This window comes from Hesperophylax consimilis, chromosome 22 (assembly GCF_061612785.1).
Source record: "Hesperophylax consimilis isolate HC1 chromosome 22, BYU_Hcon_1.0, whole genome shotgun sequence".
Taxonomy (NCBI): Eukaryota; Metazoa; Arthropoda; class Insecta; order Trichoptera; family Limnephilidae; genus Hesperophylax; species Hesperophylax consimilis.
In genome coordinates, this window is record NC_142857.1 from 24,040,152 (window position 1) to 24,063,999 (window position 23,848).

Sequence of the window (23,848 nt, forward strand, 5' to 3'; positions counted from 1 at the left end):
TTGGTATCATTATATCACAATATCAATTCTTATCTTCTTTCTTTAAGCTGAGACCAAGGCAATTAATTTTTATCAGTTTTCGGCCTTCAAGTTTCAGGCATTTAAAAATAATGTCCTTTGTTTAACTCTGCTATGACTCCAGCATTCTGTGAGAAGATAAGGATGATCATCACTATTAAACACATGTGGGAAATATATAATTTGGCACAATAGAGAAGTGAGCAGTCACTCCTTTTCCTACAGTACTTACTCAGGGGGAAAAGTAATACATTGTTTTATTGAATATATTCATACTGCTCCTGCTGGCATTACAAGCTGGACTCTACCCTCTACCTGAACAACTTAAGGCCCGTTTATAATAGGAATAAGCGGTAAGAAAAGGCCGATGCCGTAATATTTTAGATCGTCGTTTATAATTGGAATAGGAATAGAATAGAATACGCCCATAGAAGTGACTATGCCGCTGTCACTTGTCTATGTCAACTGTCAACTGAGAGTATATTCTTCCTCCATCCTATAAAAGTCATATTGTTTTATATAAATAAATATTGAAATGATGGATTCATCAGACATTGTTGCATGTGGAATGTTTTTGTCAATTCTGGGGCTAGCCACACACTGCAATAGGAGACGCACAGTTGACGAAAAAATAAAGGAAAAAACGATATTAGACTGTGTGTCCAATTAATCATAAAAGAAAGAAAACAGGACATTTCTATAATTTGTTAGACATGGTGGCAGTACGACGCTGTACTTCGTTTTTATCCAACAGACCAAAACGTAAATTGGGAGAAATAGGGCTTCAAAGTTTTTTTTACGAAAATCGAATATACCATTAAATTAGCTCATTCTAAGGTTTCTAAAATGATAGAAATTATTATTTTTAAGTAAAATTCGTTCCAAATGTTTAAAATTACGCAGAAAACACGTTTTTAACCTTCCAGCGGGCGCGTTGAGAAATTTCCCTTGAGCGGGCGCTTGTCGTAAATTTTAAGTCATCAAGTTTTCTCCATGTAAGTGGTGTTTTCTTTATACAAACGTTAGGGAATTTCTTTAAGGATATGAAAAATCATAATAGGCAGTACTTAAAAAAAAAATATTTGACTTTCTTAAAAAAAACGAAGCAACACTCTAAACATGTTAATATTTCAAAACAAAATATTGTATCCACCTATTTAGTCAGAATCAATATTCTCATCCTTACAATTTTTACAAACCACCTCAACTGAAGAATGGTTCTTGCATGTAAAGGACTGGCAACGGCAACACTTCATTGATGCCGAGGATCTTTTCTTATCCAGTGCACATAACCGACAAACACCGCAATTTGGAAAGCTTCTGTTTTCTTCTTCTGTTATCGGTTCAACTGCCCTACCGTAATTCACTTTGAGAAAAGCATTTATATCTTGCGGTAAATGTTTGACATTTGATTTGACTCTAGCATAGCTCGAAGCTCGATGCTTACAACTAAGTCGCAAGAGTGGGGGAAGCGATAAGGCGCGTTTGTCGTAAATTTTACGACAGCGCGCCCGCTGGAAGGTTAATTTGGATGTAGGAGGAAGTGTTGGATAAACACGCTCGGAATGTTTGAAAATAAAATAAGCCGACGTGGCTGTGGTCCAGAACGTCTGACCGGACATCAGAAGGCGCTGGTTCGATCCCCGTCGGCAGCATTTATTCTTACTCGGGAAATATTTTCAATTCGTATTGATTTTACAGGTGACTAATTATTGCTTATAATAATTTATTATCCTTTATGCTATGCATAAAAACCTTCTCTTATAAACATTAGTTTATCATTAAAAAAAAAAATAATAATAAATGCATCCAGTTTTCTGGTACACTAGAATTCATAACCTCTAAACTTTAGTCCAAATCATTCATAACCCCGAGCGATGCGCGGGTACACACAACCATAGTTGTATATACTACAGCAATGAGTTGTGGTGATTTTTGGGCCGGAGCCAAGAATAAAAAACAACACATACATTTAAATTTAATGCTTTATTAAATTTCACCATTTAAAAAATCCTGTTACATAAAAGTTTATACATATTACAACCTTACACAGTAAGTGATCTTATACCGAAATTATGTATCGTTATCAAGATTTTAAGTGGTAAAAATAACTTGACAATACATCGCCTTAAAACAAAAACTTCTTTTAATCAAAATACCTGATTTTGTGGTAGATAACTGATGAAGTTACTTCTGGATGACTTGAAGTATGATCTTCACCAATGAAGGAGTATTAACAACGCAAAAAATAATTGAAAGAATAGTTACAACATTACGTTTTAAAATATTGAAATGTTTTGTATATTTTCATGGGCAGACAGACAGCGGAAAATTCATTGTAAAATAAAATAAAACATTTCTCATCGAAAAACCATTTTAAATGACGAACATTATTTAATTTACGTTGTGAATGAGCTGCCACCTGTCTGCCCATTTAGGAAGTATTAAAAACGAGGGGGGAAAAGAAAAAGCGAAAATTATAAACCACGTCCAAAAAACGGTAAGAGAATTTTTTTTTACCATCCGCAATTAAATTCAAATCAAACAGACTGATATTTGAAACAGAAGATAATTTCGACAGAATCGAAGGTATTTCTAAACGTAGGGAGATTTCAACATTAACTGATGGATTACATTCGTCAGTCTGATTTTCTTGCGGATTGGGTGGTTTTTTGAAAGCAGGGTAGAAGATGTTACAACACGCTACATTTTTTGTTGTAGTTTCGTCGATTTTATCTGCATTTCTTCGTATATTGTTAGAACAGCAGCTGCCGTATCTCGTGCGATCTCTATGCTGGCGTCTCATTCGTAATTGTTTATTGTCAGCGTCAGTTTGTTTAGAGACATATAGAAAATTGCCATTAAAAACTTCGCTACCAACAATAATGTTAGAGTTAAAATGTTTACGAGATTTTTCAGAAAAGTCTTGATTCTTGCAGCTCGAAAGCTGTTGCTTTTGTGCATTAGGTCTGTCTAGGTCTCGGGCATGTCGATATAGACTGTTTTGAATATTTAGCATGTCGTTATTAAATGTAGCGTGCTGGGTTTGTGGTTGGTTATCAGTAGTCCTGGTTGTCGTGGTTGCGCTCCTCGTGGTGCCTCCGCCCCCCACCCCCGCGCCCCCCTCGCCGCTGCCACCCCCCCTCCCGATCGCCGCCCTGGCCCCCGTCGCGATTGCCTCGGTTACCCCCGCCGCGTCCACGGTCATGCCCACGACCGCCTCCCTAGAAAATACAAGAAAAAGTTAAGACACAAAACATCACACCATTTCCTCTCAAGAGGTAAGCAGAGAGAGTGAAATGCCCCACAACTGTCTTGGCATGTGGTCCTACCATTATTTGCAATTACAAGCTCTTCATTCACTCCTAAAAGACTTGATAGACCTCGACTTCTTCCATACACTTGTCTGTCTGCTATACAGAACTTGATAGTTCGAGTAAAGTAGCCTAGATGGCTCTAGTGCTAGTAGAATAATGTTCTACAAGACATGTCTCTAGTGTATAGGTTTGCTTCATCTATGTTCAGGACTGAGGCGGGCTAGCAGTGAGGTATAGAGATTTAGAGAGCAAAATAGAGAGAAAGTTGGCCTCCAGGCTGTCCTACACACTCGTTCTGGATTGTAAAAGTTTCTACTCTAATAAAAAATGAAGTGTTGTGTATAGAAGGCATTATTACTTACAAGAACCACTCACAACAGAATCTTGTTCATTTCTTTTGGATCTTCTGGTTTGTAATATGGTCATTCATACTTTTACCACACATTCGGGATGAGTTTTTACTACATACAAACACCCTTCATCTTGCATCCTATGAGAGATTGATTATCTTCAAGGCAATCTTTATCCCGCAGACTAGAGCCAGGAACAACTCAACGTAACTGAACGCATATCAGTTACGTAAGTTTCAAAGTCATTAGGTGCGGTGATTCCCATCCCATGGGTAATGCTATATTCGTAACCCCTCATGACGAGACTTATTTCTATGATTCAACAGGACAAATTTTACCAACATTCAAAATGCGCCCATAAAAATTTAATCACAAAACGGCCCTATATAAAGTTAGTTGACCATTTATATTACAATATTATCATCGATGGTAAAGCAATAGAATACTCACGCGTCCGCCGCCTCCCTGTCCGCCCCCTCTCTGGAAGAAGGTCCCCTGCTTCATCTCAAAGATCCTCTCGTTGGAGTCCACAAAGTTGAAGAGCTTGTCTGTCAGCTGCAGAGCCAGGGCCTGCAGACGTGATGGCTCGCAGCGGTGGAGCACCACGCAGCCGCTGGGGTCGTCCATGCTAGCCAGGAGTTCTTCGCCTGGAGAAGTTATGATCGTCAATAATTTACGAGGTTAGTCGCCGATCTTTCCCATATGTCTATATGGTGTCAAAACCTTTAGAGACACTTGTCACTTTGACACTTAGAGCAAAGGGAAATGCTCAGGGAGATGAGACTGTGTATCTTTTGTCAGGTAATGCGGCATTAAACCAGTTGCATGTAATGTACATACACATGAACTCCTGGAGAGGTGAGTCTGATATGTACGTTACAAGCAACTCATTTAACATCAATTTAACCTGTGTTATCTAATGCAAAAGATACACTGACGCTCCAGGGATACCATGGAAAGTCAGGCACACCAATTTATCCATCCTGGAAGAGCTTGGCATCTGTCAACTGACTACCCTACAATGTTTACCAAGATGCTTAGAACAAGTCACTCACCAAAATCAAACCTGGATAAGCTCTTGGTCAATGGCAAAATTCAAAACAGCAGTAGAGAAAGATTATCGATAAATGTGGGTGCCCGCGGCTCTTCATGCAGTGCAGGACCATAGGGAGTGTAAGAGTCTGGTTGATTGGGGCTCTTGGATTGGGGGTTAGGATCTTCAGCTATGAGGCGAAGAAGAAGAATATAAGTCATTAAAAGGAGCCAGCCAACTTACCGATGATCATCTTGCTGACCAGCGAGTGAACAGCCGGGGGAGGTAGCTGGAACATCTCCTGCAGCGCCTTGAGGCTGACGGAAGCATACACGTTGCTGTAGGTAAACAGGTAGGTTCTCAGCGCTTCCTCGCGGATCAGGCGCAGCAGCATGGAGCGCACGGAGTCAGCCTGGTAGAACAGGTCCCAAACCTGGAGCGAGGAGACATTTCCATTAACATGAAAAAAAAATATCAATCGTCAGGATACAGATAATATCCGATTCTACAGAGTTAAATGGTATTTTATGTGAAAGCGTATGTTTGTTACCTTGGCGTTCATCTTGGGGTTGACGATGTAGGTGTGACACAGCTGCCAGTTGCCGTGGCGCATGGCCTTGGCGGCCGCCACCACGTGCTCCCGCATCGACTCTGGCGGGCCCACCAGGGACTGGCGCTCAGAAGCACGCAGGTTCTGGTAAAACGTCTTACTAAAAATAAAAATTACACAAGAAACGTTAACATTCAACTTCCAATGTATATTTATGAGAAAGGGAGAGGATACAAAGTTGTTATCAGCAGTACGCTTGTTCCTGGAATATCATCAAAACTTTAATTTTCTGTGGTAATATTGAGACTGGCATGACGTGTAACCGACGTTCCTCGACTTTTCTCTACTTTCAATAAATATGATATCCATGTATAATATATATAAACCTTCCGGAAGAAATTCTCTAAATGATAGTAAAAACCCTATCAAACTCCGTTGCATAGTTCAGAAGAACTAAGCGTACAAACAGACAGATGCGGATAGTGTATATAATACTTTGTTTTATACTATTTAGAGATAAATAATAATGAGTCATTCCTTTGTATGGCATTGTTACCAACCTAATGCAACAATAATATCTCACAATTTACATCTAACACCCTCCATTGGAAATCTTTCAGAGAATTCTAGTGAATGTTACCCATTAATCAAATACTATCATCTACAGCAGAGGTTCCCAAACTTTTTTGCCCCGTAGAGCAGTGCTCCGCAACCGGTGTGCCGTGGCACACTGGTGTGCCGTGAGCCCGACACAGGTGTGCCGCGGGCAAATTCAATGTATTTGACATTTTACAATATTTCATTATGTATTTAATACACAATGACAAAATATTTTTCATAATATTGTCTATTTTTCATTGTCTGCAGATACTGTTAAAAGACGTATTCACAATATATTATAAACACTGATTAGAAAACTGTTATTGGCTGCACTTCAGATCAACAAAACAACCGATATTAAAAATAAAGCACAGTTGATAGCTATTGTACTTTTAGTTGACGAGGACATTATTAAAGAACATTATTTATTTTGTAAGGAGGTTCCAGAGCAAACTACCGGTGAAGAATTTTTTTAAGTAACCGATGATTTCTTCAAAATATATAATATTAAATGCAGCAATTGCATTGCTGTTTGCACGGATGGCGCTGCGGCAATAACGGGTAGTAAAAAGGGTTTTGTCTCTTGTGTAAAACAAAAAAATCCAAGGTTAAAATTTACACACTGCTGCATACATCGAGAAGCATTGATGGTCAAAAATTTACCAGATGAACTTTTAAACACGATGAATGAATGCATTAAAATCGTAAACATAATTAAATCAAGAGCCCTAAACTCGCGAATCTTTGGAATACTCTGGGCAGAAATGGGAGCCAAATATGAATTCTTATTGTTTTATACTGAAATTCATTTGCTATCCCGAGGCAAAGTTTTGAATAGATTGTTTGAGCTTCGTCACGAGGTGCGTGAGTTTCTTTTAAATCAAAATATGCCCAAACTATATCAGCACCTCGATGATAATTACTGGATAGCCAAACTTGCATACATGGCTGATATATTCGAGCATTTGAATGAACTTAATAACAAACTTTGGCAGAAAGAGCTGCAAAAAGGATGTTTGGAAATGTACCAAAGGATCAATCATAGTAATAATCATAGTTGAAAACAAACAATTAACTGTGGATCTGGCCCAACTACATTTAAGTATGCTTCAGCAGAAATTTGGTCAGTATTTTTATTCCATTAATTACAAGAACTTCGGGTTGCGCTGTCAAAAATCGAGCCGAATATAAAACTTGTGTTCATTGAAACAAGCGCGGGATAATTTAACAATTAATCGCTTATTAATTTATTATTATTTTATAATAATTATTAAGGTTGCGTAAAAATAAATATGTTATATTTATATGTTTGTATGTATACTTTTCAAATAAAAAACAAGAAATTATTGTAAAATTTGTATATCAATTTAATATCTAATTTTAGCTTTTGGTGTGCCGCGGAATTCAAGGAAGCAATTTGGTGTGTCGTAGGTGAGAAAAGGTTGCGGAGCACTGCCGTAGACCACTTGCCAAATTTTTTTTTTTCCGTAGACGCCCTGCCTGTCAAATTGAATTTTCCTAAAACTATTAACATCCCATGTGATAATCATTTAATTTTTTTAGTAAAAAGATTCCCTTCCCTTGCCTGCCCAACAACCGGGTGGCGGTATAATTGCTCTGTCTTTACATTGTGCAGCCAGGGGCGCCCTTGTGAAGTATTACACCAAATGAAAATGAAGCAGGATAAGCAACGGGAATTTCTTTCTGTAGCTTGCCCTACAGAACTGCCCCTTAAGTTCTTTGTTAGTGCTTATTCCGGTCATTTCTTCTTGTCACATGTTTTCCCATTCTTCAACGTTCCATTTCGATGGTCAAAATGTCCTCAAACTTAGTTTTGAAGTCTGTGTAAAGTACATTTAAATGTTGAACGTCATTATTACCCTGGACGTTTTTCAAAAACAAGTCGGGGAACTTGGAAAATTTGCGGCTTCCAATGTGCAATGTTTTGCTTGAATATATTAATTCTGATGAGAAAGGGAACGTAAAGGAAAGATTCTATTTATATACGTCAATTAACAACTTTACGAAATATAAAAATGCAAATATCAAATAAGTAATTTCTCAGTCTATTATATTTGTGTTAGGTCTATTGTGTCATTTACGGAACTCCTAAATGTTGACTTGAGGTAAATGGGGTTCCGCTCGTATGTAACCCCAAATTTTTTTCTCGCTGACATAGACCCCCAGCAAGCTGATATCGACCTCTGGGGGTCCATATAGACCACTTTGGGAACCTCTGATCTACAGTATATCAAAAGTGTGTATTTTTTTATTCTGACCTGATCATTCTCCTGCGGGCGTCGAACTCATGGGCGGCCATGTAGGGGATCTCAATCAGCATGGCAGAGACCAGGTACACGCATTCCAGCAGCTCCAGGTTGATGTGCATGTGGAAAGGCATCTGGCGCTGTTTCTCGATCTTCTCCTGTTCCTTGGAGCGCTCGTGCTGACGCTGGGGAGGGAATGGCGTTTGTTATAATTTGGAGAGTAAAATAACCAAAAGGGTATAAGAAATATAAAAGGTGGGTAAGTAACATCTCATGGCGATTGGAGAAGAGTAAAAAAAAATTGCAGTATATGTATTTATGTAACAATATTTAAAACACAAATAAATAAAATAGCACATATGCGTACTGCGTAGATATTTTTTGTTGTTTGTTTTTGGGGTGTTATGCCGTGTTGCGCTAACTCCTTCTTCTTCTCACACATCTTCGGATCTACCGGATCTGCCCTGATGATGGACACTGCAACGCTGTCCGAAACGTCGGCTAAAGAAGGAGTTAGCGCAACACGGCATAACACCCCAAAAACAAACAACAAAAAATGCTTTTGGCCGTGAGAATCTAAAAACTTACCTGCGTAGATATTTGCTATACCTTTTGATTAAAAAAATAATTATGTAGTTTGGTTGGGTATTTTGGCCTTAAATCCAATTTAAGTTTTGCATGAAAAAAGTTCATGCAGCATTCCTTAGAATATTCATTTTTTAAAAAATAACACTTGGTTTCAACTTAATTACTAAAAGAAACAACTATTTACATCGGGGGAGATGGAAAACAAGCACAAATAGGTTGTCAGTTTGGGTTATTTTAATAAATTATGCGTATTTCCCACAGACATAGGAATTAATAGACGAGAAGATAATGGCGAGGGGTAAAATCAACTGTTGAAGAACGAAGGGGGTAAGGCTGACTGTGATTCGTCAATAAATCAATCTGACAGTAAATAGGCATCTCGCATTATAATATCACCATTTAGTTCTTAAAAGTAAAATCTGCTTTTGAATGAATAGACATTTTTACATGGGAGCGCAAATTACTCGCCACGTTATGAACTAATTTGCGAAGTCCAAATTCGGCAAAGTAAGGCAGCTTCTATTTTCAGAGTCGTAGTTAGTTTCAGAGTATTTAGTTAAGACACTTTTACAAATGTTTCATAATTTACTTACCCCAGTAAACAACGATGAGCACACTTGAGAATCGCTACATTGTGATGTGATAGTATATGTTTCTAAAACTGATCCATATAATACGGTGTGAATAAGCTTAAAATAAAGTAAAATAATGCTTACTTATGGAATGTAATACGACAATTGGGTTTATTCTCTTTTTCACATCTATTTTTACAAGTTTTCATATCACAAGTCAACATTTTGCCGTGTTATTTCGTAAAATGAACCGATGATGCCTCGACCATAGTTCGCACAAGAATGATGACGTCACGTTTGCAAATTTCACTTGAGGCCATACGCGAGCACAGCCGACTCCAATGGAACCGGTATGGGGAGTGGGGATAATACGCTTTTAATCACTTAGGGCAGGTCTACTAATATTCATATGTCTATGGTATTTCCCAACCAATATCAGATGATACAAATATTTTTTTTTTTAATATTGATTTAGAAAAAATGGAACTTTAAGGTTTTAATCTTTTACCATCTCCCCCGACATAAATGGTCGTTTCTTGTAATAATCAGTTGAAACCAAGTGTTATTTTTTTAAATGTTTGCTTATAAAGCGTGCAGCGGAATTCGGCAACATTACCTAATTTTCAATAATCTTTGAATGTACTATAACTACAGCATAAGTTTAAGATTTAAAAGTGAATGTTAGTTTCACAGTATATTTGAAGGAATAAACAGTATTGTGTTTACTTGAGGCAGCAGACCCTGGGCGAGCAGCTCCTTAGGTTTGGTGGTGACCATGAGGTCCACGAGGCAAGCGTGGGCGTCCTTGATGTTCCCGTGGCGGAAAGCACACAGACCCAGGTTGGCCATGGTACGATTGTACAGGATCTGAAAACACAAACAATAATTAACTGTTTAAAATACAAGTGATCTTCCAGGTAAACACATTGTAAAGGAAACTTCCAAATATTAACACGGAGACATGAACAGCTTACTGTGGTTTAAAGATTTCACTGTTTATCCCATATATTTAGAGTTTATAAAAAAATGCTAAAATTTAATAAAAAATAATTTGCTAATTAATAAAAATCAATCACCTACCCAAATTTGGATAGCCTTCACTAGAGTGGTTATGGTTTTACCACACGGGGTTTTTTTCCAGAGTTCCTTGAAATCCCTAGTTAAACCTAAATTTACAGTTCCACCGTATGCATCAGTCTGAACAAACACGAAGATGGTTTCACTGTAACCAACTGCAATAGAGTTGAGTTTCTTTAAATATCACCTTAGTGCAAATCAGAAATCAACATAAAGGATCCACACAAAAAAAAGTGTAGTTATCAAAGGAGTTTGCAGCCAGGAAGCCAACTCCGTTCCCTGCTTGGTCTGCCTTTTTCCCCAACAGCAGTGTTCAATAGTAATCTCATAATGCGAATGAACGAAATGGGTGCCCCAGTGGAAGCGACCCAGAGGCAAACCTAGGGAAAAAAACAGCGCTGTGATGATGACAGGTGAATGAATGGTTACCTGTGTGCTAGGATCCGAGTGGTGGATGGTTTCCTGGAGATGGCTCATGAGCAACAGGTCGCGCGCCTTAAACCAGTTGTCGTGCAGTGCGTGGTGGTACATGTGGCACAAGATCGCACGCGTACGCAGTCTGTCGGTGGCGTCATTGGCGTAGATGAACTTGCACAGCTTCTCCATGACGTGCATAGACGTCTCGATGGATGCATCAATCTCTCCCTGGAAAAATACAATGTATTAATTACTGAGGTGCTCCTGATTGAGTTTGATTCTAATCATAAATAACCTGGGGATCTTAAGTTCCAATGATTTTATATCCATATCCTGAGCATGGTTGCGCAGTCGATAGCCAAACCAATATTGACACAAAGTAAACGATTGGTATTCTGGCTATAAATGGCTACGTAAAAATTAAAAATACTAATACACTGACAATTTCAAAATGAAATACTACCTACAATAGGTACGTGTACATTAGCAATCCCCCTGTAATTTTTGACACTGAAAAGGGAGATAATTAGTTAGTGAGGTATTTATTCATAACTTGTGATATTTGAACAACTTTCGTATCTCCAAGCTGGAATGAAATCAATTGATCGCGTCTTAGATGAATTAATTATGGTAATAGATATGGGAATGTAGTAGACATGTATAAGCAGTGACATTACAACAAGACTTAGGAGTTACCATATCACAGGACTTGAAATGGGAACCACACATTGCTGGAATTGTGAAAAGAGCAAATTCACTAACATATCTAATCAGGAAAACCTTCCTTGACCTCACACCGGACATGATGTTAAAAATATATAAAACATATGTGCGACCTCTCCTGGAATATGCTTTCCAAATATGGAGTCCTTACTTCGCAAAGGATATAAATCTGTTAGAGAGAGTACAGAGACAAAATACCAAGAGCTCTGAAAGATCTACGATACGAAGATAGACTCAAGGAGCTAGGATTACCAACCTTACAAGAAAGAAGATAAAGGGGTGACTTGATCGAGACTTTCAAAATTTTATCTGGACATTACAGTTGCCCTAGCATCCAAGAAATCTTCACTACTAATAAAAATATAAATCTCCGTGGACACTCAAAAAATATTACCAAAACGCCTTTTGCATCTAATCCTAGAAAACACTTCCTTGCAAATAGAGTAGTGGATGCTTGGAACAAACTCCCACAACATGTCATCGATGCAACAAATATAAATCAATTCAAAGCTCTATTGGATTCACATTTGGAGAGAAGAAAGGACTTAGTTCAAACTTAAAACAACTCAATTACTGGCAAACTTGTTGTGAAATCAGATATGAGCGCATCACCAGAATGCTGCCTGCTCATTACATCATAATAATAATAATAATAATGTTTTAGTCAGATTCCGTATTAGTGATGAAATGAAATCTTTATATGTAATTACTTTTCTGAAATGTAAGAGTTTACCACTATGTAGTGGTAAACATTGTTTCTTTATTTTTAATTTTTTTAAATATATTTTTTTTATATTTTACGCTATCTAATTTAATTCGTTAATCTTAATTTCTCATTTTAGAGAAGTGAGTTTTCAATATTATTTCACATGTGCTTAACTCATGCATTATGCTTTGTAACATTACTTATTTTATAAATCAATACTCTGTAAAACAAATAGTTAACACAACTGTATCACTTGCATTAATTTCATGGAAAAGCCTGCTAGGGCATTAATAAATAAATTTAAGTTCTCAAAAGAATTTGACAAAATAAGACTCAAAAAAGACAAGAAATTATAGTTGAAACTTACAGCCTTGTGTTTCAGCACGCTGGGGTCGAACTTGTAGTACAGATGGTCGATCTTCCTCAGGTACACTCTGCACATTTCCTCTGCCACGCCGCGCCTCTCTGCGTACACCTGCACGCGGTCAATGATGGCAGCAACTCGGATTTCGTCCTTCAACCTGGAATCAAACATTCAATTAAGCAACCGGTCAATGAATAGACCTGATGAAGCCCTCTAAGGTGTTATTCAATCAGTAGCGAGTAGCGAGTAACGAGTAATGACATCTCACCTGTCCACGTATTCGTTGGAGTGAGGATCGCACTCCTTCAGCAGCTTGATGAACTCGTCGTCCAGCCTCTCCACGGCGGTGACAGCACATCCCCGCACCCGCAGTGGGGGCACGCTCAGCTCCTCCGCTTCCTCAGCCAGCGTCTCCGACATCTCCAGCTCCGTGTGGGCCACCAGGAGTTCCACCAGCTCCGACACGCACTCTACCAACCTGGTGACGACAAAATATTCATTAGAATGCCGACGAAAGTAAAAAGGACTTTCAAATAATTTGACTTTATTGAGTGTTCTGATTATTTATCAAAAGTTAGCTCAAAGTCTTGGTTTTTTAACTCCTGGGGGATATTCTGACAGACGATAAATACGAATTTTTTAAACATAAATTTGTTAATCCAACCACTAAAAAAAATTTATATGGCTCACTTAACTTCTTTTTGTAACTAACTTTAGTGACAATGAAAAAATATATAGGAACACACATATATTTTTAGACAAATGAATTATAAACGTGACCTCACTTTTTATCGTTTCATATAAAAATAATTAATAAAAAAAATCACGAATTTCAAATTTCGGTCTTTTGGTTTCATAAAGGTGCTCATTTTAAGTCTCCTGTGGCAAACTTCAAGATTTGAATATAAAGCATAGTATTTTCTCTTTCTAACACCATTTAGAATCCGTGTCATTGTGCGCAATTCACCAGCTAGAGTTTCAAAAGAATGGATTTATGAAATTTCTCAGTAGATGTTCCGTCATTCCGATTTGATTTTGACAGGCCGTGTGCTGTCCAATAGTATGGTCAGATTTTGAACTGTACAGTTTGAAATCACACACGTCAACTATAATCACGGAGTGCCGCGAGCCGTACAATCGCAAAAAAACGTTCGTCTTGTCAAAACCAATGTGTGCACTATCGCCGGTTATTTATCGGAATAATCCCTTAAACGCGTATTTTATCGCAACTATCGCAATCCAATTCAACATAACGAGTGCTACAGTACAACGATCACCGTTCCAGTGCTGACAGATGATTCTCGAAATGCAGATTTCGTTCGCCACCCGGTAAGCTGACTGTGAATTAACCTTACAAATTGTGTTATCGCATTCGCCTGTCATAAGCCATAGGCTTTATCCATGCTTTATCTGTGTGGAATAGCCCTTTAAAATACGGCTATCCCAACCCTTGTTCGTTCCTCTAACAGTAAAGTAGAATTAAATTTTCCATAATTCCGAATAAATCAACACTATGATAGAGATATCAAGATTCAAACCAAAACAGGTTCTTACTTATTCCAGTGATCCGGTTTCATGGCATCGGATACCTTGGCGTTGTAATCAAAGAGCGCGGCAGCGATGGCAGAGCGCAGCTTAGCGGCGACGGCCGCGCCGAGGTTGTGTGCGTCACTGATGCCGAGCAGCTCGCGGAGCAGCTCCAGCTGCAGGCGGCGATCGGTACGCTTCTTGCCACGGGCAGCCACCACCTCTGTCAGCTTCTTGACCACGGCGGCCACGTTGACCTCAGCATCCTTGGCAAACATCTTAGGCTTTTCCTGGAGGAAAGATGGACTGTTTAGTAAATGTTGAATATCATTTATATGAATCTTATGTGACTGTCGTATGTGATCTTTGGCGGCTATTCAGTTTAGTAGAACTAAACGAACAAACAGACAGACGCGGATAGCGACTGTGTTTTATGCAGTTTAGAGATTATATAATAATAATAAATAAATGTTTTATTATCTTCCTTTTTTGTAACAAACAGAGATAATGATATCCTCACTGAGATCTCCGGTGCTGAGGATTTTATTTACATATTAAAATTTTGTAGTATGAATAATATGAATTAGTTGCGCGTGAGGTTTTAATTGAATAGCCTTAAATGTGTACCCTTCGCCCCTTGTCTCCTTTCCTGCTAATCCGGGCCAAATGACGAGGTAACATTATCGTTGCATTTTGGTCACCAAACAGAATTGTCGTGTCATTTTGTGAATACCTGCAAATGTTAAACACGGCTGTGATTTTTTGGAATATCACATCGTCAACTGAAACATTTAACCCGCCCCAGTGAACATCTGTGTTTTATGTTATGTGAACATCAAGTATCAAAAGGAATTGCCTTAATTATATTTAAACTGATCTGTGTAAAAGGAACCAGCGGCTAGGAAGGACCAGACCTAGGGGTAAGCCTTTGGCCTTTCCCAATCTTTCCTCTCCTGTAAACAATATAAGGCAAATTCAATTTGTTGTTACTTTGTTAAGTTCTTTATCGCACTACGCATCTCCGCACAATTGCGAGCGAAAGATTTGCGCACCACCATGGAATAACTATAAATATATAACATGGTGTTTTTTAATGCAGTTGAGCGATTACGGTCTGTATTTGTTCTCATAATCAGTATATTTTCTATTTGTGATCTCCCTATGCTCAGAATTCAGCTTTTTGTTTGAGATTTAAATGTTATTATTGTTGTGATTTTTGAATGAGAGTGGGATTTAGTACCATAGTATAAGGAGCTGTTTTGTTTGTTTTTGTTGTATTTGTATTGAATCTGTTTACCTGTGTGGTGGCGACTCCCTTGCGGACGGTCTCCCACGCTCCTTCCCCGTCATCCTCTCTCTCCCTCTTCTCCTTCCTCCTGGCGCCGGGGGCGGAGCGGTCCTTCCTCTTCTCGCGTCTCTTCTCCTGTTCATCTTCTTCATCACGGTCGGTGGTTCTGCAGACATACATCAAATGATTTATAGAACCGGGATATCGAAAACTAATTTTACGGTCAACTATATTAACTATTTTTACATTTTCAATAAAAAAATAACATTACGAGACAACACGACACGACATGATCCCATTTAATGTAAAATCTATCCATTAATTTCAATGCTGCGTGCAAATTAAACACAATTCCCAGATTCAATGCCTAAATCACAAAATTTTGTGAGTCGTTCATTCAATTATTGTACAAGAGAATTTACGAGGAGAAAACAAACAAAGAAGAATTAATTTTCAAGGGAAGAATTTCAACAAGACGAAAATATTTGTAATTATTTTTACTATTCATACCTCTTCAAGAATCGCTCCCTGATGGTGATGTTCTTGTCATACTCGTCGCTGGACTCTCCCGAGCTCGAAGAGTCGGATCCCCAGTCAATGGAGTCCTCCGAGTCATCGTCATCTCCCTCTCCGTCTCCCTTGGGGGCCGCAATTAGCGGGGCGGCCTTGGCTGGAGCCGTGGGCAGCACAATCTCAACGCGCTTCACCTCGGCTTCAGAATCTGAAGAGTCATCTCCGGCTGAAAAGAAATCATACGGTTAACATCAAATGTTGTGTCCCAATGCAGAAGAACACAAATGGTTTTAAAAGTATATAAAGGAATTCGGTTACTGCAAATCCAGTGTGTTCAGTATTCAAAATGCAATTTTTCCGAGGTTTTAATGAGCCATTTAGAAAAAAAGAAGCTTTTATAGTGGAATCTAACACAGTTTTAGCCCTGGCAATTTTCATTTGCAGTTTGACTCAATCACAGCTAACTGTTCACAGTTTAATTCAAAGCTTGCAGGCGGTCGTCCCACGGGTTGGTAAAGAATCGAACAAAACCGAATGCGGTATACCGAAAGCCCTCCGATATATTTATTTGTATTGGGGCCTGCAAACGGGTCGGGGGGCGAGGGGGAGTGATGCGATGTACTTCACGTATACAGCTAACGTTACCAGGTTTCAGTGTGCGCTCTTCACTTATACTTACGCCGATATCACATAACGAACTTCTAATTAACATCTATAACATTTATTTTAGTTACAAATGACTAAAATATTCTCAAGAATTTATTATTGAGGCATATTAATATCACAAAAATTCCACAACCTCGACGTCACTTGGTGACTGATTTGATTCACAGTCGGTTGTTATCGTTTGCGTTTTTATGCGACGTTTGGCTGTCTCCTCAGTCGTCTGTTATTATTGCACAAAAACAAACTATCAATCCCCAATTAATAATGGAAGTCGAGAGGCATCCATTCTAAAGGTTTGTAAAAAAAGTAGTACAATTTTTTACAAACCTTGATCCATATAATTACAAACGACAGACATAGATGATAAGATGAAATTAGAGTGACTTAATTAGGTGACAGAAATCTGCAATACTGAAATGTACAGTGACCATACAACATAAATCGCGCAACATTTCCCGCGTCTTTACAACACCGACCCATGGGATGACCACCTTAGATTTCACACTCTCTAATGTAAATGGTTAAGACTTTCAAATACAAAGAATGAATGTCAACTTAATACTAAAATAAATAAGAATAAAAAAAATTTCATCACAAAAGAGCGCAAGTCAGAATATTAGATAATGAAAAAAAAATTGTGATAAAGGTATATAAAGTAAGTTACATTTCTCTCCATCTTCCTGGTCCTCCTGTTCCGGCTGTTCCCGGATCCTGGCCAGGTCGGAGTCCATCTCCTTGCAGTACTTGCGCAACTTCTGGCGGAGCGATGTCAGCGACTTGCTGTTGCTCTTTGACATATTCTTCCTGCAGATCAAATAAAACATTACAGTGAAACCTCTACATGTTGTTTTAGGGGATAAGGGACCTATTGGGGAAAAAATGGATGTGGGTATATAGAGAAATGCCAAGTTCATACAAATTTTGTGTCACTTGGGTGAGCTGAACAGTTACCTACAAATAATAAAATATTTTGTTGTTTTACACTCATTGCTGCGTCAAAGTTCCTTAAAAACAAATTTAAAATGTTCGTAGCCATCCAAGCCCGTTTCGTTTGCGTAATATTTTACAGGTAAAGTTTTCATATTCGTAAAACACCTTCATAAGCTTCAGATTTGCCAATTTGTGAGGTGCTCGCATATGTCAGTTTCATCACTGTTGACTGACTGACTCGTCATCGCTTTATATTATGGCGATAAATCTCAGCTTTAAGGAATGCCTTGATGCACGAGTCAGCTTGACAAAGTATTACGGTGTCATCAGCGAATGTCACAATGTTGCCTTCTGTAATTAGTTCAGAAAGATCATTGATATAGATAAGAAACATTAGGGGACGTAGAACACTTTCCTGGGGCACTCCGTAACTTACTGAAAGGGGTTCGTTTTTCAAATTGATATTTCTGGTAGCCGGCTGCGTTACCTCCAGGAAGCGCGTGTTACTTTCTCGCAACGACCTTCTCGTCCAATAGGTTCTAGGACAGTCAGATACTGTAGTACCTTAGCGCTTGGTACCTCCTGGCATCTTCAGGCTTGAGCAGTGGCAGCACCATATTTTGAATACTATGGGCGATACCAGTGGCATGCCACTATAGTTTTACATGTTCGGATTTTGAAAAATGATCGATGGAGCAAAATATTTAGTACAAAAATTGCATGCTTTAAATGCGGTAAAACGATACATAGAAGAACAATCAGACCGATCTATTTTTGCGAGTTTTGTATGAAATTAATTCGGGACGGGAAGAAATAAACGACAAATGCAGGAAAACGATTATTCAGGGTACCATCGATCGAGAATTCACTGTATATCAATTATCACAAGAGATGTTGAAATAGGGCCAGGCTTTATTACTATGGTGTGTGTTAGTGTTTGTAGAGGATTTTGTTACATTAACGCTGACCTTTCACACTAGACATGGTCAATAGTCACACTTTATTTTAAAAACTGTTCTGTTCCCACAAACAGTTCTCCAACTCGTCGTGGAAGGAGATTTTAAAGAATAAGTTCTTTGTGTTAACCACTCAGAACATTAGAACGTCAAAAGACGTAAATATGATAATAGCGGTCAAGACATTAGAACGTCTTTTCACGTAAACGCGCGAGATTTTACAAAAATCGATTTATTTCCATCACTAGTATACGGATTGCCATGATTTAAAAAACAGAGTATCGATAATGAATAACGCTACGCGTCTGTATTCAAGAATATCTATGGAATGTAGAGGTGCATTATCTAAGCCGATTGGATCTGTCATCTTGTTCGTTCATAATTTATTGCGTTTCTAAATAATTTATTAAAAATATTTTAGTTTGGACGGTTAATATTTTGAGGTGACTAATAGTTTTTAATTATATTTCTTCAATATATAAAGTGTTATTTCTTTGTGATACTCAGAAAAAAGTACATTTTTCACGGCTTTGAAATAATGCTAAGCGATTCTTACATATTTTTGACGTTTTCATAAAATGTATATTTAGAAACGCAAATATTTACGTATTACAACATAATGCGATAGTGGATTTCATAATCTTTCCAAAACATTTTTTAGAATGAGGCTACGTTTCCCAAAACGTGAGTTATGAAGCTTTTAGCAAAACTCGAAAATAACACAAAAATTATTACGTTTTGACAGTTCTCAAAGGAACACATAGTAAAAAAATGTCTTTGTCTGAGAAGTTAAATCAGGGATTTATAATATACTTTGCGTATTACAATGGTGACTCGATAGTCAACCTAACTAGGAGCTAGCTAAATGAGATCTGAAAACACTAAGTTTGTCTGGGAGCATTCTAACTGGTTCTGGCAACTACTGACTACTAGCTGCCATCTTGCGGACTTCCAAGCAAGCTCTTTGCACTGCCCTCTATGATTGCATCTGTGAAGCTCTTAGCTAACTTAGTAACTCACTTCCCAACAAAAACACTTTGTATCAGTTAGATAACAATGAGAACCAAATATTTCAGTCACTGGAAATGTGAAATAATGCATTTTAGTAGTTACTTCGTTCAAATTAAAACTGATTGTTCACTTGGCTCTTATTGGTTCTTATTTAACATAGCCTTAGAAAAAGTTATTCGTGACTCAGGCATTGAGAAAAGAGGAACGATATTTGACAACTCTGTGCAACTATTGGCTTACGCTGATGATATCGACATAATTGCGAAAAATCCTGATGATTTACAAGACGCCTTCATAAATCTTGAAAGTTCTGCCAAAAATATGGATCTTGTAGTAAACCAGCAGAAGACCAAATACATGGCCGTAGGATGTACCCAACAAACCCCATCTCTCGCATGTGGAAGCCAAAATTTTGTAACGGTACCAAGATTCACATACCTGGGGTCCCTGATAACAAACAATAACAACACTACAAAGGAGATCCAGAAGCGCATCGTGAATACAAACTGCTGCTATTTCCGCCTACAAAAACAAATAAAATCCAGACTGCTTTCCAGAACCATCAAGGTATTAGTGTACAAAACACTAATTAGACCAGGGCTTACGTACGCAGCCGAGACATGGGTTCTAACTAAGAAGAATGAGCGAGCACTGGATGTTTTTGAAAGGAAAATTTTGAGGCGCATCTTCGGACCAGTTCTAGAAAATGGATTTTGGCGCAGACGTTATAACAATGAGCTCTATACTCTGTTTAAGGAGCTAAACGTCACAAAGTTCAAAAACTGGGAAGACTTCGGTGGCTAGGTCATGTGGAGAGAATGACCGAGCATCAAGAACCAAAGTCCCTGCTGAGCTCAAGACCGATAGGGAGAAGGAGCCTGGGAAGGCCAAGGTTAAGATGGAGCGACAACGTCCTCAAAGATTTGTCTGCCTTGGAGCTTCGAAACTGGAGAGAGCTGGCGCGGGACCGAGATGAGTGGAGGAAGACTCTTGAGGAGGCCAAGACCCACCAGGGGTTGTAGAGCCAAAAGTGATTATGATGACGTTCACTTGGCAGCCATTATTATTGATGTGAAAGTTTTAAGGTTAGTTTTCGTTCCTCTTATTGAAAAATTATTATGATGAATTATGAAAAACAAATTGAAAAACTAGCCTTTAAAACCTATTTCAATATTATGTTAAAACACGGTGTGAAGAAAAGATGTCCATAATTAGCTATTGACTTGCTTTGTTTTCCATTTCCGGTTACTGAAATAATTGTTTCTCATTGTTATCTTGTTGTTGTCTTCATTGTTTTCTGCTAACTAACTACCAATCACACCGTTCCGCAGGGGTAGGCAGAGAGGACGGACTGCGAAAAAACTCGGTCTTGGCACACCCTCCTTGCCTCATTCATATTCATACAACGTCTCATACATACTCTTCTATTATTCTGACTCTTGACATGGCCCGACTCAAGTATCTGATTCACTTGGTCATGCCATGTCTTCCTCGGGCGTCCCCGACTTCTTTGTTTCTAATTAATACAAAGTGCTTTGTACAAAGTGCTGTATTAATTAGAAACAAAGTCTGACCTTTCTAACGCAATCTACCGTATCACGCACCACCTTTGGACACAATGTATGTGTTTTACGCAACATCCACGTACGGGGTAGGCCCCCGATGCATCACATATGCTGTGAAGTTTCGGTGGCAATCTTTAGATAGATGAGATGCGGCGGGATTCCTTCCGCGCCAAGAGGACGGCCTCACGTAGGCTTGTCTATAAGTCCTGAACATACCTAAACTCCCTGTCCTCCCAGAGCTGTGCCACGAAGGTCTCGCACTCGATGATGCAGCGGAGGAAGAAGTCTGGAGGCTGGCCGTTGGACTCCTTCAGAACCACGGGCAGGGCCTTCACGTAGGCGCGCTGCAGGTCCTCAAAACCTGAAGAAAGCGTAGCCAAGTTATTGATAAGTATAAACAAATATGATGAATTGAAAAGTTGTAAGTAATCCATAGAGAATGGCAAAATGCTATGCGTAAATTGATGTCGCTTTATAGAAGGGGATAAAGTCTAATATGTAAAATATCAAATAATATAGAATTTCACTAAAGCAAAGAGCATAATATTACAATGCATAATTAAAAATAATAATTTTGGTGGTGCGTGTTTGTGATTTTCAAAATTGGACTATTATACAAACTATTCAGACAAGCGATAAAGTAGGTACAATAATTTAATTTTTAATTAATAATTCTATACTTGGAAGGTGTATTTTATTGTGTAAATTTTTGACAGATTTAGGACGGGTTGTTTCGGAGAATCTGAACAATTCATCAAATTTCAACGTTCATTTTCAAGTTCTGTGAAAGACTTTTTCAAGTTCTTTTTTATTTCAGTTTTGTCAAGCAACTAGCCTACAATGATATAAAAACAGAACTTGAATAAATCTTTCACAGAACCCGAAAATGAACGTTGAAATTTGATGAATTGTTCAAATTTTCCGAAACAACCCGTCCTTAGTGTAGTTATCAAGTTAACTAATGGTTATTATTCAAATCGTAAATAACTGATTATTTTTTGAAAGGAAAATATTTTTTAACTTCACAAATCCTGCAATTATAATATCCTGTAATTTTTACAGATCTGCGCTAGTGTAATGTAATTACAAACATAGTTTTTAATTACATTTCCAATGAGTTAGAAAAACTCAATCCAATTATAGAATTCAGAGCTTATTTTGACTTGTATTTTTCTTCTTTTTACACACAGAATTTATTATTCACAGCAGCCAATGTAAACGTAGTACTTTGGGAGAACTCTAAAAGCACCAAATTATATAACAAATATTCTGTAGTAATTGTTTAAAACATTAACTTACTGCTTAACATGGAAGACATATCCTTGATCTTCTTGTAGTTCCGGAGGTTACGGATAATTCCCGTCAATTCCTCAAATCTCTTCTCTTTGTTGGAACGAACCACCCTCTTGGTTTCTTCTTCATCGTCACTGAACTGGAATCAAACAATATAATGAGTTAGTGACCGTTATTGCACAACTGTTATTAAATGAAGCAAGGATTCCATTATTGGAAACATAAACAAACCAAAACCATTATTATATACTTTCATGGGTGGTTCTTAAGATGTGCCTCTTTCGAGAAAGCTGATGTTTACGGGGTGGGTAAAGTAAATTTTAGGAATAATATTACATTAAAAAAAATATTCTTACTGTGAACGCCATTGTTGGGTGGCGTGGCGCTTGCTCCTCTTCGCTGGAGCTCTCGGACTCCGAGTCGGAGCCCGTGGCGAAAAATCGACTCATTTTGATGGAATTTCACTGAAAATTTAAGGTTAAATTGATAAATCACAAACTACACAATAATTTTAAACAATAATGCACAGTCGATAGACCGTATTAACTTTAACATATTTGGGGAATAAATTTAGATTGTGTCGGAATGAGCATGCTAGAAAACAATTATTGAACATTAATTTTGAGTGTCCGACCGGTTGACATTTTAAACCATATGCGATTATTTCTAACGCATTTTAACCACCATAACTTTTGCACAATTGAAGCTTGAAATGCACTATTCATTTCTATGAATGAATTTGAAAAATAATAACGTAAAACGTACCTAAATTCTAAAATAAAAAAGGCCGAAGCACGCCTCGGAGAAGACAGATGACACGCAAGGTGGGAAAGAATCCTGAATGAACCACTCACTAGATCAATATCTTCGGGTTTTTAGTACTGAGCCCATGGGTCCTAATGTTTGCCATAGATAAAAGTCTGTAACTGAAAAATATACGTCACTACTACACATACTCACCATCGACTAGGAGAGAAACTATAAAAAAGGCGTAACCATAGACAATATAATTCTCATTCGGAGCCAACCCATTGGCTAGCCTAAAATCGGCCAATGACAGCGGCCTATAAACATGCATGAAGTTCGTGACAGCGGCCTATAAACATGCATGAAGTTCGTATTGGAATGTGGAAAATATACGTCACAAGTCACCCATAGAGATTACCGTGTCTTTTTTTCTGACCCACCTTTTTCTCGGAGTTATACCCCCCTGGAAAGAATTGTCATAGATTTTTTTTTGCGTTATTGCTTATGGTTCCCTTGTTCGGTGCTGCCATTACAGAGTGCTGAATTGAGCAATAGTGAGTAAGTGAGTAACTCCTTAGCCCGGCAACATGCTTTCAAAACATAAACCTAAATCCCTGAACGGAGCTATTCAAGAAAATTTTGAAGCCACGGGGTGAGGGAAAAAGTGTATGATAAATGCAAACCTACTTAAATTTTTTAATGACATATCCCATTCTTTGTATCATCAAATACCCCAAAAATTGTAACCGCATTAACAATACCAAATAAAA

The 23,848-nt window shown here is 38.1% G+C and overlaps 1 protein-coding gene across 1 annotated transcript; it reads right to left on the minus strand.

The window, feature by feature from the left end:
* Positions 1 to 1,985: 1,985 nt before the first annotated feature.
* On the minus strand, positions 1,986 to 23,217 carry eIF3c (eukaryotic translation initiation factor 3 subunit c). The gene is made up of 17 exons (XM_089645599.1): positions 23,097 to 23,217; positions 22,688 to 22,795; positions 22,338 to 22,470; positions 21,255 to 21,399; positions 17,241 to 17,380; positions 15,908 to 16,136; positions 15,407 to 15,563; positions 14,137 to 14,399; positions 12,851 to 13,060; positions 12,586 to 12,739; positions 10,802 to 11,017; positions 10,022 to 10,162; positions 8,148 to 8,320; positions 5,269 to 5,428; positions 4,962 to 5,151; positions 4,136 to 4,332; positions 1,986 to 3,242 (listed from the first exon to the last, which is right to left on the minus strand). Exons 2-17 carry the CDS (start codon positions 22,778 to 22,780, stop codon positions 3,078 to 3,080), a joined length of 2,766 nt encoding a protein of 921 aa, XP_089501725.1. The 5' UTR covers positions 22,781 to 22,795; positions 23,097 to 23,217; the 3' UTR covers positions 1,986 to 3,077.
* Positions 23,218 to 23,848: the final 631 nt, after the last annotated feature.

Bases quoted from the DNA above. Each gene is read 5' to 3' on its own strand.
- eIF3c (XM_089645599.1), bottom strand. From the start codon at position 22,780: ATGAGTCGATTTTTCGCCACGGGCTCCGACTCGGAGTCCGAGAGCTCC. The intron at 16,137-17,240 runs GTAACTTACTTT...ATTTCTTTTCAG, and splicing joins CCAGGAAGATGGAGAGAAAT to CCGGAGATGACTCTTCAGAT. The intron at 5,429-8,147 runs GTCAGAATAAAA...TTTTATTTTTAG, and splicing joins GCCCGCAGGAGAATGATCAG to TAAGACGTTTTACCAGAACC.